The sequence below is a fragment of the Megalops cyprinoides genome, chromosome 9, assembly GCF_013368585.1.
Source record: "Megalops cyprinoides isolate fMegCyp1 chromosome 9, fMegCyp1.pri, whole genome shotgun sequence".
NCBI classification, from domain to species: Eukaryota; Metazoa; Chordata; class Actinopteri; order Elopiformes; family Megalopidae; genus Megalops; species Megalops cyprinoides.
This window is the reverse complement of record NC_050591.1, coordinates 36,386,738-36,407,448: the sequence shown is the minus strand read 5'-3', so window position 1 is coordinate 36,407,448 and position 20,711 is coordinate 36,386,738. Positions and strand designations below refer to the sequence as shown.

At 45.4% G+C, this 20,711-nt stretch overlaps 1 protein-coding gene across 4 annotated transcripts in view; it reads left to right on the top strand.

Annotated features, from left to right (window-relative positions):
• Window positions 1-20,711, top strand: part of cadm1b (cell adhesion molecule 1b) — a 285,341-nt gene that overhangs the window by 202,914 nt on the left and 61,716 nt on the right. For 3 of the 4 annotated variants that reach the window (XM_036536051.1, XM_036536049.1, XM_036536047.1), the window contains exons 2-3: window positions 9,463-9,483; window positions 19,889-20,035. In XM_036536051.1, the coding sequence (XP_036391944.1) occupies window positions 9,463-9,483; window positions 19,889-20,035 (168 nt within the window). The remainder of the gene's footprint in view (window positions 1-9,462; window positions 9,484-19,888; window positions 20,036-20,711) is intronic. The other variant, XM_036536048.1, reaches the window with a different exon arrangement.

Here is a 20,711-nt window from a genome sequence, read left to right as displayed (position 1 = left end):
GCTCTCTCTTTGTTAATGTTAAAACTGAGAGGCTGCTTAATCAGTGGAATACTGGCCTTCAGATGTGCACGGCTTTGACAGGGCCTCTTGATGCTGATTTGGCTCAGGTGTTGGCCTTCTTTCAAATAACGCTGGACTTTCAGCGTGCAGCCTAAAAAAAAGAGATGATGTTTGGGTCACAAGTTCAGCTGGAAACATCAGTGTGAGCTCTCGATTGGTTTTGTGTTCCATTGTTCAGAGTGGAACACTGATTGTATGGGGAGTGAATCTGTATACCAGAAGGTTTTTTGCTATGTGAAGGACACATTAAAAAGGTTGCATATAAAAACCTTTGTGTTGCCATATTGTCCATGAGGTTTCAAGTACCCCCCCAATACTTAATTGAAAATATTTGTTACGCCAACATGCCAAGTGTCCTTGTTGTCATTCCTTTTGGGGGAGGGGGGCGTGGGTCACAGAGCTCTCTCAACAAACAGTTGCACCAAACCAAAAGTTTAAAATGCAACATTTTGGCTAATCATCTGAGGCAAAAAAGCATTCCTCAGCTATGCTCTGAATGGCAGATGATAATGGCACTTCTGCACAAATAAAAAGAATGCCTACAAGGACATGATTATTGACTGCAGTTCCTAAAGCTGACCGTGATACCAAGGAAAAATTACATTATGTTGTTGTCATTTAGCAGTCTATATAATGTTTTTGACTGACATTAGCTGAAAAATAACATTTAAAAAGCTTTGCAAAGAAAGTAATCTATAAATAAAAATAGTAATAATTAGGCAAGACAAAATGTTTTTAACCCAGCGTAAATCTTTGAAACTAGTCACATGTGACACGCTTAGCTTGCTTAGCTAAAGGCCAAGGTCCCCAGCTACGAGACCTCACCGTGCTCGAGCTGGTGACATCACCTTCTGTAGCAGGCATCTACGTCAGCTGTCACATTGCAGCCTCATATATTTTCATGTCCTCGTGTGTCTTTCTTCATCTTTCGACGAAGACTAAAGACCCACCTCCTCGGGCAATATCTTAAGCCCCCTAACCCAAGCACGATCTTTTGTCTCTCTTATGTGCAATTATATACGTGGAAGTATATTTTAGAGTTTTACAGAATGGTATGTGGTGGTTTAATTGCATAAATGTAGTATGTGTCAGCAATATATTTGGAATGACAAGAGTTGTACATACTGCTTTGCACTTACATATCAACGTAGGCAGATATTTGTGATCTCAGCACTGTGTTTGGTGCTGGTGCTCATTCATGTGTGCTTAGTGGAGTCCTTTTTATGCAGCTTTTCAAGCGACTTTATCAGATACACCGTGCAAGTTGCTTTGGATAACAGCACCTGCTAAATGACAATAATGTAATGTGTTATATTTTGTCTGGCATGACTCTGACCTAGAAGATTGTTGGACTGTTCAGCAGGGTAATATACCTGGGTAGTATACCTGGTCTCCTTATACATTGAGAGTTATCTCTAATCTTTTATTCTCCACCTGGCCTCAGTTCAAACAGCTTTGCTGCATTAGCAGTATATAGAGAAGCTCACACATTTTTTTTATTAGGGTCAAAATATTCACAGTTGTGTAAGTGCTATTGCTGGTATGCCTGCTAGTGTTTGTCAGATCTCCCAGTCTTACAACCTTTCGCTTGGATAACTTTGTTTTTCTTTCTTTATTTGATTTATTTTTTTTCATTTACTTTAAACATTACTGATGGGAATAGTGATTATTATTGAGTGTCTGACATTGAGCTGGAATACTGGCATACACATGGCTGCCACGCACTGTTTTGTACTTTTCTGTGTTGGTGGCCCTGATCTGGGACACTTCTTTCTGTTGCACCATAAGGCTCAATAAGCACTGTCTTGCCCATTGTGTACATGTTTGGGCTGCTGCACTTGGCTGTCACGACGTCCATTTTGTAGCAGTGTGAAGCTGGGCCTTTGCAGGCTGGGTCATGTGGTTTGCTCTTTTTTCAGCCTGGAATTAATAATTGCGTGCTTTGTATTTCAATGTCACAGTTCCTCAGTGTCTACAAAGCACTTCGGGGTTAACGGTCCTGCTGCCTCAATTTGAATGGCTCGTGCAGATATTAGCAGTGGCGGGACAGTCATTACCTCACCCTGGGATAGTAATAGATGATCTATTAACACACTCACCCCCACCCCCCCTCAGGAAGAAATCAAACCCCAGCCATGCCCATCGGTATGTAATCATAATTTGTCTTAAATTGATTTCATGCAACCGTAGAATTGAACAGGGGCTTACCCAGTATCTTAACATAGAAACACTGACATTATTTTTGTTGGCCGAGATATATATACATACATGTATGTATATAAAATCAAAATGGTCTTGCAAACAGAGAAATGATCTGTCCATTGGAACTTGGAAGCCCTCAAAATGAGTCTGAAATGTTAAATTAAATGTGATTTGAGCAATCACTTTTCTCGGGGTGGTTTGATGGTCTGGCTGCCAAATGTAACATCCTGCCTGTCTGAAGCTATCAGCAATCAATTACCACAAATTCCTCTCCCTCATACACAATTCATGCTGCTTCACCCTCTCTGAACCACGAGTCAAGAGGATCCCGCGCTCCCCTCTGCCCGCTCAAGTGGGTACCCAAAAGGACTGTCATGGAGACCGCTTCCTGCTCTCAGCAGCGAGTGGGCTGTCAGAGCAAGGAAGATTTCATGTGTGTATACCCTCACGCATGCTACTCACACCTCATCAACTGTCCCATGAGTTAATGGGCCAGTTTAATTTTATGGATTTGTTATAGTCTGTCAACTTTTTTATAAATGGGGGGGAAAAGGGTGGATTTTTATTAAAAACGGAGAAAATAAAATTCGTAGATAATGCAGGAAATTGTTTACGTGCAAAATATCTATCCTAGAGAAGGGTTTTTTGTGTGAAGTTTTTTTCCATTTTTTTTTTTTTTAAAAAGACTCATTAAAAAGGTGAAACAAAATGGAGGCGAGTTTTCCTTTGCATTTCTAACTCTAACAGGGCTGCTGTGTCTGAGCGAAAGGGGTTAAAACAATTCGGTGTCATGCTGTTCTGTAAACGCAGACTGCGGAAGCCAATCATCCTAGCGAGCCTTCACACGGCATGTCCAGACTTTTCCATCAAGTCCTCTTTAAGATAAATCCTGAATCTCCGCTCCTAACCTTTTAATTAAATGAAAACGCAACATGTCACACACACACACACACACACACACGAACACACGCGCGCACGCACACGCGCGCACACACACACAAACACACACGGCTGAATCCTGTGACCTGCCTGTACTCCACAGTGCTCAGCCTGCTGTCAGCGCCCCCCTCGGACTGAATTCATAAGTACAGCAGCACAGTGGGGCGACAGACGATAAGCTGCAGACCCCATTAAAAAACGGCGAGGGGAGAACAGGTTTTCTAAGAAATGCTGAGAAATGTGAGGCATCAAGCCCCGGCAAATCAAGTTTCCCCTCCCGGTTTTTCTACATATTTATTTATTTTCTCTCTCATTTATGTTTACTTTGGCTTTAGTAATCAGATTTTATTGTGTGCTTGTCTGTGTGTGTGTGTGTGTGTGTGTGTGTGTGTGTGAGTGCGCGTGCGTGTGTGTGTGCGCGTGCGCGTGCGTGCGCGTGTATGTGCATGCGTGCTTTACATATTTCATACAGGGAAACATGCCAGCCGTTGGTACAGAGCAGGAGAAAGCCATCCCGCACTGCTTTGTCACGTCTTAATCAAATTAGAGCAATGATACATGGGAAGTATAGATTCCGTTCTGCAGTATTGAGATTAAATGATGGAATCTTGTGTGAATTAGATCCGCCCAGGCGGCAGCTCCCGGGGCTGTGTTCGCAGCCTCCCTCGCTCCCGTTACCTTTAGAAAATCAGCCATCAATTCGCTGTTTCTAACAGCCTGTGGCAGCGGCGCCGATGCCAGCGCTGTCTCCCGACCCCTCCGACAGGAAGAGAGGGACAGCCAGGTGCGAATCGCGAATCCTGAATCCCGCTCCGCAGCGGAGCGTAGGGAGGGAGAGGGAGAGAGGGAGGAGGAAAAGGCACCTTTTCTCTCCTCCTCCTGCAGCAGCTGAGGCTGAGAAGAAAGCCGAGTCCTTCCCCAGAGATCTGAGCCTGCCACAGCCAATACAACGCTTCAGCATGTTTATTTTCGTAATAGGAATCCTCTGTACGTATCTGTTGTTTTTTTTGTAATGTGTTTAGTGTTTCTTTTTTCCTGTTTTCACTTATTATTAGTAGCATACACATTTTTTTTTCATCTGAGAGCAGTGAGATAATGAGACCCAGGCTGACATACCCACCCCTACTCCTGGCATAGCGACACCAGTTTTTTTTCCGCTGGCGTGGGCTCTCGGCAGTCTCGAACCCGGGCTGCAGGGTTGAGTCTGCACTCGAGATGAGCGCCGTGATGAGTGAGCCACTCAGGAGCCCCTGCTGCGGCTTTCTTGGGGGGGGGGGGGGGGGGGGGGGGGGGGGGGTTTAATGCATGTTAGCCTAGGCCACGCCCAGTGCTAGCTCAGCAGCATGTGCAGCCAAGTTCACTGCAATTACAGATGATATTATTTAAAAGACTTGGCCTTCACTTTGACAGAACTGGGATACTGATTTAGAGAAAATGCCTACTGATGCATGTATTGTCTATGTGTCTGTCTGTCTGTCAATTAACTTTCAAGTCAATAATGCTTTATGAAACTTACTGTGAAGTTATCTTATATTACGCACTCTCAAATTGACCGTTTGCACCCAGACAGTGGAACCAAAAACCACTGTCTCTCTTTGCCCTCTCTTCTTCCTCTGAATTATAGCCTCCAGATCTCTCCTAAATGGTGTGCCCGCGAATTGCCCCTTTGTACCCAGCACAGCTGTGTCTGTCTGACATTTGTCCGCGGAGCTGAGCGGCTTTGGGGAGATGAGGGTACTCAGATCAGGGAGTATTGCGTCAGGCAGTGCTCCTCTGGGTCAGGAGCAGGTGCAGACTCTTTGGAGATAAAAGCGGGGTGACCTGGGGCGCCGGGGGGTGGGGGGGAGAACGGCTCTCCGGTCACGTGTCGCCCCTCCCGCCCGACAGACGGCGGCGAAATAGATGGCTGCCGCTGGTCCGCCGTGCTGGTACGCGAGGCGTCGGCCGTGATTCCATGCAGATCTGTTCATCAATATCAGCTTTAATAGAACGACATCAGCGGCATCTAATCACAGCAGAGCTGACACCCCATAAATCCTCCCCTAACGCCACTCAGGTAGCGGAGCGCGCGGATCGGCGCACCTCTATTTTTATGGCCGTGACAGTAGCTAAGAGAAGCAGGGATCCCGCTCCACAGCGTTGCTAAATTATCTTATTATTCTTGCGCATCCTGGAGTGTGCGCTCAGGAAGCGTGACCCGCCTGACAAAATTGCAAATCCGGACTCCTCATCCATACATCACATCGGCGGTATGGAGGGCAGGTCCGACGCAGCAGGATGGAGAACATCCTTCCATTGCATGTGCCTCTGAGTTAGAGACGACTCAGACGAGCCTCTGATTCAAACGCACTTTACTCAGGATCCTTTTGTCTGAGGTTGAGGCATGTGATCTAGAAATTAATGTCTTTTTTTGAAGTCAGAAAAACTTACTGTGTATTCGTAATGTCAAAGTAAGCCTGCTGAGAGTACCAACACACTGCTCTTGGCTTTGCCAGTAGTTCATTTGATCAAAGTTCCCGTCATCTAGTGCTGGCTTATTATGTTACATCACTAACGCTGCCAAGAGGGTGTAAATTGAAACGGTGCCACTTCAAGTCAGAATAACATGAGGACATAGTTATTCATTTATATTCATCTTATGTCTAATTTTGCATACAGAGAGTCTACCATTTAATTCATCGGGGACCAGCGTACGTGATAATGAAAATCAGATACTGGTATATATGCCATTATTCATGCACTGGGTCTCCGGGGAGGGTGTAGGTGTCAGTCCTGAAAAGCTCACGGTCACCCCATTTGGCACCCTGATATCAATGCACAGGGCTGAACAGTGAACGGAGAGATTTCTTTTCTTTTTTTCCATCCAGCCTGGCTTCATTTCCTACAGGTATTGGCTTTCAGATTAAATCAAAACATTAATACAGCGGAGCGCATTGGACAAAAGGGGTGGGGGGGGAGTGGGTTGAAAGCCAGAGCTGCGCGGGGTTTTTAATTTGCCGTTTGCCGCCTCTCTGTACGTTGTGTGATATGCATGAGAGCTGACCCGGTCACCAGGCTTTAATTAAACTCCATCGGCTCGCCGCGCCTGAGACACGGGCGATCTGACAGGGTGCGCGGACGGTGGCGGAAACCGCGGTAATGAACGGCATCGTGGGTAAAGCCACCGTGCGGCGCCCGGCGTGTGCGGTGCGGCGCCGCCAGACGGCTGATGTGCTAGCGGAGCAGTTTTAGCCACCCGAGCCGGGTCTGATGGGAAGGGAAAAGGTGAGAAAGTTCCACAGGCCGGCTCCGCCAGACTCTCCATCCGGCTCTGGGTGGCCGAGAAATCTGCCTGATTTGTCCGTCTCTCACCAATTAATTCCTGATACCGTTTTCCTTTGCACGTTACGGAGGGCTGCTGGCCAGACTGTAAGATGTGGCTCGGGAGGATGATTTGAAGAGGAACGTCTGGAGAAGCTCGATCTGTCTGTGGTTGTGTTGAAGCAAGCGCAGCAGAACAGCATGCTGTTTATCTGTCTCAGATGCGCCCTCGGTGTTGCCTGAGCGATTATGTTTCGTTGACATTCATCAGACGCTCTTACACAGTAAACGGTGCATATAGTATATATATAGTACACACCTGACCACGTTTGAATATTATTATATTGTCATTTCGCAGAGTGACTTGCATAGGTAACCATTTTTTTTTATCCATTTATACAGCTGGACATTTACTGAGGCAATTGTGGGTTAAGTTACTTGCAACAGCAGTGCCTCAGTGGGGACTGAAGCATCAACCTTCTTGTTACTAGCCCTGGTCCTTATCACTGTGACACACTGCTGCATACAGGACATAACTGACCTTGTTCGAACATACATCAGGCCTCTACACTGTAATAACTCATAACAACAAAAGGATCAATAATGAACATACTTCAGTAAATTCACAGGTATGCTGTCTAAGCGCAAAACAGCACACTCCACAATAAGGCTACACATGTAAGGGAAGGTGAGTTAGGCTTAGCTAAGAGAGCCAAGATGCAGTCTGGACATGTGGGTCGTATAAACTCTAATAAAAACAAACACCAAAATTATGGTTTCGATTCTTTTTTGCAAAGCTTCTGCTATGTGTGAATAGTGGAAAAGGCAGGATTTGTGATCACTGTCAGTATGTATGTGGTTCTGTATATATTGTACAGGGATTCAGCCTGTAATCCGTGTTGGAAGGCGTGGAATGGCCTTCAGCGGTGGAGGGGGCACTGGCAATGCTGTCCAATGGGAATCCGGGATGGTGTTTGAGCTGCGTCTGCCCCCCCCCCAAACCCCCCCCGTGTCTGAGACACGCTGCTCTGATGCAACGGGGCCGCGAGCAGTAGAGGTTCATTAATGCGACCGCAAGCGTGCTGACCCTAAAGTTAATGTTGCGCTCATTGTGGGGCAGAGAGCACCCTTCTTTTGAGATGGTTCATGTTTAATGTATCTGAGCTGTTAGAGCACTCAGCCTCATCTGGGGCCACACAAGCAGACTTTTTTTTGGGGGGGGGGTTGTCTGTGTGGCGGCAAGGAACTCAGCAATGAGTTATTTTTCCTTATATATATGGGTACATTTATATATTTGTGTGTAAAAATTGCAGCTAGACAAGTTTTGAGTTTGAGTTTTTGTTGTGTTGAGTTTTTGATGAGTTTTGAGTTTTGATCACATTTCTAAGGCCCTCTCAGTGATAGCAGTCAAGCATGATTTGACAGGTTATTTTTTGTACATTTTGTGATAACTGTGATTGAGAATAAATTATGAGCATTGTACTTTTGTCAGGACATCAGACAAATTACGTCTGTGTAATTATCAGGACCTGGGTAAGCAATCCATCTTGATTATTTCGTTTTCATCTGGGTGATGCTTAGAAATGAATTGTCCCTTTATGCCTGATGGGTGCTCATATGAAAAACTCAGACCGCAGTTAGTTTCTTTAGAAATGGTCTGACCTGTTCTCCAGTATTCCTGTGTGTTGCCTCGGCTCCTCTGCTTTGGGTTGGTTGGTTTGTTCGTTCACTTTTTTTGTAAGCCTTTTATTCACAAAGAATGTATTCCAAACATTGATTCTCAAGATCGATGTAACCGCGGAGAAAGGGATACACTGAAATATGAATGTGAAAAATATTAACAGTGCAGTGCTGTGATATGCTGCATGATTTTATTCATAAATGAATTTTTCTGTAAGTAGCACAATTTTACAGCTGCAGACACCTGATTATACAAGGGTTGAGTGGGTAACAAACAGTTAAAGAGTTGTAATGCTACTCTATTATGGATATGGCTTGTTATTGACATATATGTGCTCATTTACTTCATATCACAGGATCTAATGAGGCATTTTGATAATCATTTTATTTATTTATTCATTTTTCAATTCACTTATTTATGCCTTTGCACCATTAAGTGGTCCCTGTGGAAAGATGATGCAAGTCAGAAAATGCCAAACATTAGCATGTTTACTGCCAGCATGTTCTACGCTGGTCATGATATATATATATATATAGTGATAATATTACTATGCCAATGCCAGAATTCTGAAGTCCCAAGATGGCCTGACCTTCAGCACTCAATGTTAGATACATTATGAGATTACTTTGCCTCCTAATTCAAATAAATTGGATCATTTTTATAAGCAAGGACTGGTGTGAAAGGAGCTGAATGTTTAAAACAGGCTGCATGATCTTGTTAAAGGTTCAGAGGTGTCTGGCTCTCCTTTTTTCCCCAAACACTCCCAAGCAAATATCTTACTTTTAAAATACGTTTCTGAGACCTAATTAATGAAAAAGACCTTCAGTTAAACAGACTTGAAAACATGAAAGTAATATAATATGAGGAGATGGAGACTCCTGTTTCCCTGTTGTAGCCTATTATAAGCTGTTCTCCTGTGCTCCCCCCAATTATAGGTCTCTGCGACAGTGTTATAATGAGACAGCCCTGTAGTTACGGCTGTATTAACATCTGACTCTGCTGCCGTTCTGCATCCAGGATAGCGGCCATCGGAGCATCGGCTGCTAGAGTGATGGTGTGAAAGTGGTACAGAAAGGCGGTCTGCCAGTGAGTTTTTCTGCTCCATCCTCCCAGTTTGCCTGTCGTTCGGTTACATCTACGACTCTGGTGGCTGCATGGGTACCTCCGCAAGTTACCTGTGCACACCTGTAGAGTCCATGCGATCTGAGGCTGGGTTCACGGTGAAGACTTTCTGCTCATTCTTCCTCTTTTCTCTCTTCTTCTCTCCTCATGCAACACAGGAGCTGCTCAGGACATAGCAGGTACACAAACCTTTTTTCCCTCTTGTCTTGTCCGTCTCGTCACATCTTGTCTTGTGATTTCTGTTCCTTTCTGCCACTCGTACCTCCATATCACAGAAAAGGAGCCTGTAAGTCAGCTAATTAACACACGAATGAACGGGAGAGTCTAAAACCCTCATCCACTTCACCTCGCATGAGCATCCTCCTCCACCGCATCACTCACGAGCATCACACTGGGTACTATGTGCTGGCCATGTCTAATCACAGACCACTGTCTGGCAGTATCACTCTGCGGGGGTTATTCAGGAAGCCGCTCTGTTCTGTAGCCTTGAAAGATATCGCCAAAGGGCTTCTTGCACAGACACGCTGCAAGAAGATCAGACGAAGTGCGCTGTGCGTCTGTGAGCCCCTCGTGTCAGACGTGCGAAGACCGCAGCTCCGGACCAGTCTTCGCACGAAGCTTTGCTGCTCGGCCGGAGCCCTGGGGGGGCCTGGAAGCATCGGCAATCGGGCCGTGGGGTGCCAGGGGAAGGCCGCCAGTCACTGTGCCCGTCCCCAAGGCAACCCCCGAATCCTGCTCGGGGGCCCGCTAAGGAGCCACACACAGACTGATGTGTAAAACTGGGCACGCTTGCTTGGAATGGTGTCAGCAGGGACCGGGGGAGTGTGGGGGGGATCCGGGCTAGAGCTGAGAGCTGCATTCCACCCCACATCACCGGCATTGCTCTCAGAGAGTCACGGCAGAATGTGAGAGGTCAAGGCCCGCACATTAAGGCTGGCCGGCAGCCCAGTCCTAGTCAGTCCAGGAGGATGGATGGACAGACAGGAGTTGGGTCTGTCCCATCGTGACGAGCCCTGAGAGTATGTCGTCCAGAATACCCAACACCCCTCAAGGAAACACTGGCTACAACCATCAGGCAGTTAAATTTGGGTGGAATTGAAAGGGCAGTTAAAATTGGGTGAATATTTCAAAGGCGCCATTCAAGCAGAGGTCTGTGTGGTTGCCATACCAATGGTGTAGTATGTTACTCTGAGGCCTAGTCATGTGACATGTTGTTGGAACACAACCCACCTGTAGTCCCTGTAGCTCCAGACGCACCACTCACAGCTTAGGATGGGTCAGATCTGAACGATATGGGCCACAAAGCTGAACAACCTTTTCTCATCCAGTGTCTTGAGAACAGGACACAGGAAGTGATCTTCTAACCAAGCAATCATGAAGGGAAGCAGCAACACAAACCAGTAGCAAGGCAGTTAATGTTGTTACCATGTCCTGGCTTGGATCAGAGGAAGCCAATTATTAAGCAGCCACCAGTTTGTTATTAAGCAGCTTCAGGAGTTCATAACGAGTTGATCATTTGAATCAGCTGTGTTGGAGCAGGGAGAGATCTAAAACATGCAGGGCAACGGGTCCTCCAGGAGAGGTTTGGGAAACACTGTTCAAGGACACGAGACAGAGAAAACCCAGACTTAAAGAAACTTAAGATGATGCTCCTCATGGTGTAAAAAAAAAAAAAAATGAACCCGCAAGCTATAGCAGTGGTGGGAAATGGACTCCTTAGAGGTGCAGATGCATGAGGAAGCGGGAGACCGGTTTCGAGCAAAGCGGACAGTTCTGCAGAGGATACGCTAACAGAACTGAGTAGACCCTAAATCACTCGCACAACAGACTCAAGTGCACTGTCCCGCATGAGAGCCAGAGAGAATGATCCTAATTGGCATATGCTCCCTATTTAAGCACAGATTGGTGACAGCGGCTGCCTTGAAGATCATCACCACCATTTGTGTGGAGCATTCTGTCTCGCAGAACCGGCTTACTGCCCTGTAGCAGTGTCCCTCAACTCGAGAGAACAGGTTTTCCTGAGTGACAACACCACACACGAGCAGCTGGCACGAAGCTACTCTGCCAAAGCCAATAAAACAAGATAATCCTGCACTCGACTTGGTAATGGCTTCCTTGTATTTGTCTGAGAAAATTGTAAAGAAAACACTAATGTTTCAATTTTAAGTGCATCTTCAGTAATCACCCTTATAAACAACAGAAACAAGATTGTAAATTGGCCACTTCATTTTGATTTGATTTTTATTTCTGTCGAAGGGCTATGCTGTTATAACGCCTGCAGAATTCTCAGAGGCACAGCTTGATGAAGTACTGTCGGAGCTGTCAGTTCTAGGCTTCTTTTTACTCTTACTGAAGTCTTCTGAGAAGCTGAAACCGTGTCTCCTGATTCAGATTCTGTTCATTTGCATCAGAGCAGAAACTCCCCGCTGCATTTCATCGGATTTAGTGTGAAGATATCTCTTAAATGCTGAATGACTCACCATCGTTTTTGTCCTTACTTGTGGGTTATCTAACAAACTTAAGTGTTCACTAAGCAAAACTCACCACGAGTTCAGTGTTTACCCTGATTAACTTATTAATAATTGAAATTCCTTTATAAATAATAGTTGTGTCTTAAGGACTATGAAAAAAAAAAGTTATTGACCGATTATTTTTTTTAAAAAGTTAATGACCTATTATTAAAAAAACTTCATTGACTATAGAAAGGTTCATTTATGAACTATCCCTTGATCCTCATAGAAATTACAAACTTGCCATGAACCTTTATGCTGTTCCCATTGTATATGAGGGAAGATTTTACCACCGTCCTAACTGAAATGTTTGTGCCAAGACCGCAATACAATCACAACAAGACCAGTTTGAATCGACCGGGTAAGGAGCCAGTGAAACCCGGTGACACGTCTGGCCCTCTTGCTGCTGTAGAGTCATAAATCTCTCAGTACTGATGCTCCAGATACGTAATGCAGTGGCCAAACACGTGCACAAAGGGATTTTTCTCATTTTCAAGTCATGGCTCCGCTGCGTTCTGAAAGAAATGTTACATGAAGAAGAAAGCAATCAGTACAATCCTGCCTGCCTTAAGTTGTAAGCAGTATGAGTAGCCATACTGGAGCTAGCCAATACATAGAATGTAACAATGTGTCCCTAACTTGTGCCAATTGGATTGTCTGCAAACTGCTAACTAGAAAAATTAAATTAATACTAATTACTACCAAGGTTATATAATTAGATAAACCTGTTGATAGTTATAATGATACAACTGTCTCAGAAATTAAGGCACAAATTCATGAAATAGCTCTGAATTCACTGGAATGGCCCTAAATTATCTTGCTCACTTGCGAGACAGATGTAGTGAATTGCGTCGAGCCGCAGAGACAGCCACAGCTAGTGGATTGCCTGCTGTGTGTGCAGGATATTAAATCTTACCAAACTTTTAATAGTTTTACGAGGATAGTGTCCTCACTTTAGCTGCATTTGTCTCGGCTGCCTCTACTCCAAAGAACAGTGGCTCGTGCTCAGGGAGCATATCTACTTATTCAAATGAAGTTTTTGACTCCTCTTTGTCTTGTTCGGTTTGCTTGTAATAAGGTTACCTTGGCACATTCGCTTCTGCAGAAATGACATGTCACTGGTGTTGTATCCCAGGGGTTTATTTCGAGCTCTCATTACACTGTCATTTCAAACGACACAAACTGCATGTAAAATTTATCGGTGCAATTTATGCAACAGTCTTAAAGGTGCAGAAACTTCTCAGAGCTTGCACTGAGTTTGAATGCCAGGTTTATATTTATCCTGTCTTGTTTTATTATTGTTTTTTTTATTTATTTAAGCATTTTTATTTATTTTATTAAATTCAGGAATTTTCAGTAACATGCCCTCAGTGTCTCACTGATTAGGACCAGTCACTACATTTTGCTACAGAGAGAAAATTTGTTTCAGGTGCTTCATACCAGTCAGTGATTGACACCAGATTGTATATCTGCCCATTAGGGATTTCACAAAGCCTCATTCCCCCATCAGTAAGTTACCCGAGTTACTGCAGATTCATCTGTGTGCTGTCAGTGATGGCCCAAATGGAGTCCTATAGGCCCTGTAGCTGTGTCTGTTCTCCTCCTTACTTTCCCCATCTCTATTCCATGCACACACCATTCAGTCTCATACAGTTCACAGGAAAGCTCTAAATAAAATAACAAAGGAAGAGACAATTATGTTCATGCTTAATTAATTAATTTAGACCCATCCCGGTGTGAAAGGGGACAGGCTGGTTCTGACAGAGGAGGCAGAGAGAGCGGCAGCCAGGTAACAGGTGGTCCCTCCTCCTTTGAACTCCTGTGCCTTTTCATCGGAGAACTCGGGGGACGGGTTGAAAGGGAGAGGATTGGAGGAGTTACTCTGGGTAATTCTTCACAAAGGTGCCCTTCTGCAAGTTCTCCAGCATGACAGGGATCCTGAAATAACCGCGTTTCAAAACGTCCGACACCCGTGGATCCGGGAGTTGTTTACCCGGATTATCTTTTTTTGTCTCATACAAGGGAGGTGGGGGGGGAGGGGGGGGGTGAATCGCTGCTATTCCATTCTCCTCTGCGCCCTTTCCTTTGTCCCCCAAAACTTACTGACTTTTAGCGAGAGAAAGATTCAGTGACGGGGCGTCGGTGTCAGGCCGGGGAGGAGAGTACCAGCGGCGAGCTCTTGTAAACAGCAGCCGAAATGAGGATGAATTTATCAGGCAGTCAGCTGTGCTCGGCCACGGTCTGTGCCTCAGCTCTGGGGATTAATGGCTGCTGCCTACGCTGTTCCCGGCCAATCAGAGGAGACACGCTGAGGAGGTCCAGAATGTTTACCAGAATCGCCAGGTAGGCTGCGCTTGGCGGAGGGGCGCAGTTTCACTTTGATGTTATTATTAATTACGGCCCCCGTTTATTTATGCATCTTTTAAAATTGGAATTGAACTCTTGATGAGAGCCCCAAGAGGTTTTGAAAGAGGCCCAAACCTTTGGAGTGCTTTATGGCCATATGCTAGGTTTACCCTGAGCCTTTCTGTCCAGCTCAGTATAGATAAAATACGAGTGAAAGCCATTAAATGATAAACCTGTTCCTATATATAAAGGCTGTTTGTTTTGTCTTACAGCCAATACGCCATTTATGAATACTCACTCAGTAAAGGTCTTTGTAAATAGACCTACACAAAAGTATATTCATAGATTTAAATGAAGATTAGGGTACCAAAGCAGTGCACAAGCAGCTAAAAAGCAAAAAAGCATTCTCAGCACAGGTTCAAATGTAGAACACATATGAAGGATGGTAATCTGTGTATAATTTCTTTTTTTCCTGCTAAGATTTTGCTTTCAGTTATTTTCTTTCCCTAGCGATATAATTTACGCTGGCTGAAAGCTATCTGCTGCCTGTTTTAATTCACTGGCTGTATTTAGTGTGGTGTAAAGTCTTGCTGAGCTCGCTGGCAGCCTGTATCGATTGGACCGGATCAGAGTGATTGTTTTCAGATTGAATAATTTAAAAATTTTAAAGCCCACGGTGCAGTTTTCACGCCCCCAGTGAGATAAATATTAGGTGTTTGCATCAAACTGCAGCCTGAAACAGGAGGGCTTCTGTTTAAACTTTGCATTTTGAAGTGGATGTGTCAAAACAGCTTCCAGATCAGCTCACCAGCCACATCGTGCAAGTGATGTGAATCCAGGTAGGCCGCCCTGCCAGGTGAGGGCTCAGTCAGAACCAATCTGGAGTGGTGCCGCACAGACACAGGCAAACAGGTATCTTTGAATAAATGAATAAATAAATAGTCGTCTGAGTTTATCTAATTTATGTAGTAGCTGTCTAAACAATAGATAAATAAATACAATGCACAGGTAAATGAGGGTGCATGTAGAGGACGTTAGCCTCCAATCAGCTTCTCATCTGAAGGACAGCCCCCTATACAGAACAGAAGAGCCCCAACGACTTGCGATGAGCACCCGCATCACTGCGGAACCTTTCAGCCAGTGATCTCGTCATGTTTTACAGCGAGGAAACCTAAATCATCATAAACCCCTGTCAGCTCCCAGCAGCCTCTCGGGTCAGCTCACAGCCGCCTCAGTAGATTTCAGCTTCTTTGTTTTTACTGGTTCATTTTAGCCCAGTGTGGTGTTTCTCCCTCTCGCAGTACGTTGTTTCTCTCTCTCGCAATGCTTTGTTAGGTGCGCTGTTACTATAGATGCATGCACACATGCTGCTTGGAGCCGCAGCGGGGGGCCGGGGGAAGGGGGGGGGGGTGAGTACACCTGTCTCCTCTCTGCGAGGTTGTGCAAGGTTCATCCCTGCTTTGTTCATCTGGCCCTCCCCTTTAGGAGATTTTCAGGGGAACGTGTACCGTGGCAGGTCCTCTGGTACTCTGAGCCTCACCAGCACAGCCGCTCTGAAGCATAAATCACCAGGCAGCGGCTCTGACACCCTCGGCTCCTTCCAGAGCCTCCACACTACACCCCCCCCCCAACCCCGAAACATACACGCATGCACACACGCATACACACACACACACACACACACACACACGCACACATACACACACACACACACGCATACACACATACACACACACACAGACATACACACGCACACACACATACACACACGCGCACACACACACACACACACGCACGTGCACACACACACGCAGACACACACTCACACACATGCACACACGTACAAACACACACTCACGCACGCGCACACGCACACACACACTCATGTGCATGGGGAACCAGGCCCATACCCCTTGCTGTGTCTACTCCAGCCGTCATTAGCATTGTTTATGACACTGTTTAATTATTTATTTATGTTTTTAATTCGCCGTTAGGCTACTTGTCTTGTGGGACGAACCGGAACAATATGAGAGACAATAGCCTTTGTGGGATTTTTTCTGTCCTGCTTCCCAGTGAAGACACAGGAGCTCAGCTGATAAATGCTGTCTGATAATCTGCGTGTAGAAACAAGACTGCGTTGTTAATTAAGCCCAATAAAGCTTAAACTTTCTCCAGGGTATAAAACCAAGACGATAGCAGAACATTTCAGAAAGAATTCCTCCGCTGGGCGTGTTTCTTCTGTTGGAGTGTGTTTAAGAGCGTCGCCGTCTGAGCTCTGTTTAAAATCTTAAACTCATTCACTCTTCGTTTGTCTACAGGCTTTGAGTCACGTTTAAAAATTAATTGTTCAGCAGATTCCTGAAACTAAATTGGGTATAAACGCACACACAGATACCATCAGTTCCTCAAAGACGGGCCTTGTGAAGTGGATTGTAATTTACTAATGGCACTGTCGAGACAATAGACAGTGGGAACAATACCCTTTTTACAATAAGTCTGGGGACCCAAAAATAAAGATTCATTGTCTTTTGCTCATTTCTTTGCAATACAAAGACCTGAGTAGACTTAATAAAAAGCACTGTAAGATACTAGCATATGCACAAAGTCAACAGCATTCTTTCTGAGACTGGTCTCAGCTTAAAGATCAATACTAATTGCATTCATGTAGCATCTTTTCGTGGATCTCAAAACTCTTTACAGAGAGGAGAGGATGACTCATACCTCCCAAAACCAATGCTGTACATTTCCCCCACCTGGGTGAGACAAGGCAGCCATTTTTCCCCAGCATGCTCACCATACATCAGCTGAGGTGGTGTACATCAAATCTACATCATAAATCAAATTTAGCCAGTTTCAAATGGCCAGATTTGGAGAACCAGATTAGGAAATCAACTGAAATTAAGAATTACAGGGAAACCCTGTGTTCTGTGTGATAATTGCCATGAGGCCCGGACCTTGGTATAATGCCTCATCTGAAGGACCAGTCTATCAGCAGTAGAGCCCGGTACATCACAAAATCATGGTAATTTGGTGTTAAATTGGGGTATTATATTTGGTGCATGATTTTTGCTGGTTATATATGTGCAGTATGGGGGTAAGATCAATATTATGGTTGCATGAGCTGGCTCAAGGAGTCTGAGTTGGCTGTGCCATCAGCATCATTTCTCCCTATAGTATCTACAGTATTTATTCTTTTTTTTTTTAAATAAAGGAACACAACCTGGTCTAGATGGCTACATCCAGGAGCCTTTAGGCAACATTCCAGAATATTCTGGAGAATGTGATGGAGCCCAATCTGCTTTGTACCTCCAAAAGCTTTGGTGTACATTGCGGCAGCGTTATTTTCACGTTGAGGGGATGTTTTCCCTTAGCTGACAGCGCAGTGCCTGTGTTTACAAATGTACCACGTCCTCATCCTAACAAGCTCAGCCCGGGATGATCAATGTCTCATGATACCCTCCCTAATTGGTTCTAATAAAACAGAAAGATGAGCCGTCGTGTCTCTGTTCTGCCTGAGTAACTTATGCAAATGTCCTCGTCCATCAATCAATCAGGTTTTAGAAATTTGACAATTCGCTTCGTAAGTGGATGGCACCAATGGCACACAGTCCTCTGCGGCCTAATTGAAACACAAAAGAAATGCGCTAAGTGAATTCTCTCTCTTTTTTCTAAACAGCTGTTGGTTTATCTGGCATGATTTATGTTTATCTGGATTGATGGTAACCTTCCATATCTTCACCATTAAATACACTAGTTCAAGGACGGAGCAATTTTTCATTGTAAAGCATTTTTTGAAAGCTTGTAATTGGATGCACAGGTGCGGGGAGTGCAGACACCTCGCCTTGCTCCTCCACACCTCTGAGTCCAGCATCCAGATGTCACCTTGCAGAACGCTTTGGTTTGTTCACTGTATGAAGAAGAGCTTGACGAGCTTTACTTCTCTATCTCTGTGAAAATGAGGGAATGGCCAGTGTCCTAGCTTCCTGTGTGCTTTTTCTGCAGGTGGCACCTCATTTCTGGAATGGGTAAGCACGGTGTCCTTTTCTTGAGTTTCTGACAAGCTTTCAGGCGACTCGTCCCGTTTCCAGCGTGAGTCTGGCAGGGTTGCGTGACCCTGTGTCACATGTGTTTAACCTTTGACCCTGTCTCAGATTGGAGGGCCAGCTCCGACCCCCTCCTCTCCTGTGGTCTCTGCAGACACGGCTGGCCTGCGAATGCCCACGCCGATTCCACACCTCCCCGATAACATGTCGCAATATCTGCGTCTTCAAATGCCATTGGCTCTGGGTTGAAAGGTTGAAAGGTTGAAAACACATCCCTTTTGACGAGTCTGAAGTATTCTTGTCGTTTTCTTCTGGCTGTTTGCACCTCTCCTTTGGCAGGTTGATTTAAATGATGTTAGTCTGGCTGTCTGTCTTCATTACCAGGGTCTGAGGGGCCACTTGCCTTTTATTTATATATTTATTTATTTCGTCTGGGTGCGTGTGTGTGTGTGTGTCAACGTGAACGAGGTTCGGACATGTCTGGAAGCTCAGGCATGTGTGAATCTGCATGCTATTTTGCTGTTGCTGAGAGCCTTTGTCTCTGACTGGGAGAAAATGCAAATGCAAAGGAATTAAAAGCCTTCATTCACGTGCTACTTCATGACTCTATGCAATATACACACTATATTGTATTATTGTACTATTACATAGGCTATAGAAAGACACATCACAAAGATACCCCAACATACATACTACCCCATGTCATGTCTTTGTTTCTGTCTTGAAACATTCCTTACATCTGGGTGCAATTTACTATCCAAACACACAAAACATGTCAAAAAAAGATGAAAAAATACTATCATAAATCATACTTTTTTATAATGAAATTATTTAGCATATAGCATCATAAGACTTAGTTTACGGGGCTTGAAAAATCCCCATGTAATTCATCTGTATCCCTTTGTCATTGCTGTAGTGCTTCTGCACTGTGCAAAGCCTCTGTGGGAGTGCTGGCCCTGTGCGTTCGGCAGTGTGTGTGTTATGCAGTGTGTGCATTCGGCAGTGTGTGCGTTACGCAGTGTGTGCGTTACGCAGTCCCGCCCGTGATTGCTGACTCCCGTCACCGCACTGTGAGATTGCTGACTCCCGTCACTGCACTGTGAGATTGCTGACTCCCGTCACCGTGCCGTGAGATCCATGGCCATGATGCAGCTCCGCCATGAGCAGCAATTACCAGCCTCCTCCACATCTTTCAGAGCAGCGGTGTTACAGTCCAGAGGTGGCAGCCTCCCATAAAACACAGACCCCCGGAAAATCAATGGCTCCACACAGTGTACAAAACTGTTACATCTCAAGGATTAGGGGAGTGGAGGTGCCTCCACCAGCCTGTTTTTCACCGCAGAGGAGGGATTGTGCGTGCGTGTGTGTGTGTGTGTGTGTTTATTTATGTGCAGTAGCGTAAGTGTATGTGTTTGTCTGTGTGTGTGTGTGTGTGTGTGTGTGTGTGTGTGTGTGCACTCATATTTGAAGAAATTACTTGAACTTTGTTATTAGAGCCCTATATTTGTCACCATTATTCCACATGTTAAGTACACGTGACCCATTCTCATCATGAAAGCCACATGGGAGAAGGGTCGGAAACAAGACAAGGGCAAATTACTCACACTTCTTAATTTACCCCCCCTCCCTTTCTCTTCCTTTCTCCTCGCCTCTCTCCCACCATCCCTTCTTCCTTCTCCCCGCAGTCCAAGGTCAAAATCTCATGACAGATAACGTCTCAGTGGTGGAGGGGGAAGTGGCCACCATCAGCTGCCGAGTGAAGAACAACGACGACTCGGTCATCCAGCTCCTCAACCCCAACAGACAGACCATCTACTTCAGAGACGTCAGACGTGAGTACTGCCACTCGCCCCGAGGGCCAGCGGTTTAACAGAAATCATTCACCAATCCACCTTTAGATAAAGCTCCAGCAGCTATCAGGCGTGGTTTTCCCTCTGTAAGGACCGTGAGCGGAGCCGGTCGAACGGTCACACCGCGGTCACACTCTCCCTAGGCGGTCAGTTCGAGGGCCTGGCTTTTTCATGTCAAAATTTTAGAGAAGAAAATTGGCCTCTGACATCTCGATAGCCGCTGAGAAACACCTTTTCCTTCATGTTCCAGCAGACACAGAAACCTGTGAGCCCTGGCAAAGAGTGCGGGGGGCTCGGGAGAGGGTCCCCTGAAGGGACAGAGCCTAAACAGGCCTCAGCTGTGAAATCAGAGCCCCGGGCAGCAGGTCAGCCTAGCGGCGTCCAGTCACCAGTCACAGCCGCGTCAGATTCGGAGAGCAGACATTTCTCTCCTCACAGCCTTTTACGCTTAGCCTCAGTGTCCAGGCTAATCACATCTGCCCTCGCTCTCCATGCCTATCGAGCTTTGTGTTTCAGCCCCTTACAAAGGAGAAGAGCATGTGGTGTGTGTGTGTGTGTGTATGTGTGTGTGAGTGATATCCATTTAACATTAAATGATGAAATGAGAAATGATAACGCTAGACAAAAGGCAACGGGTTAGGGTTAGGGTTATATACAC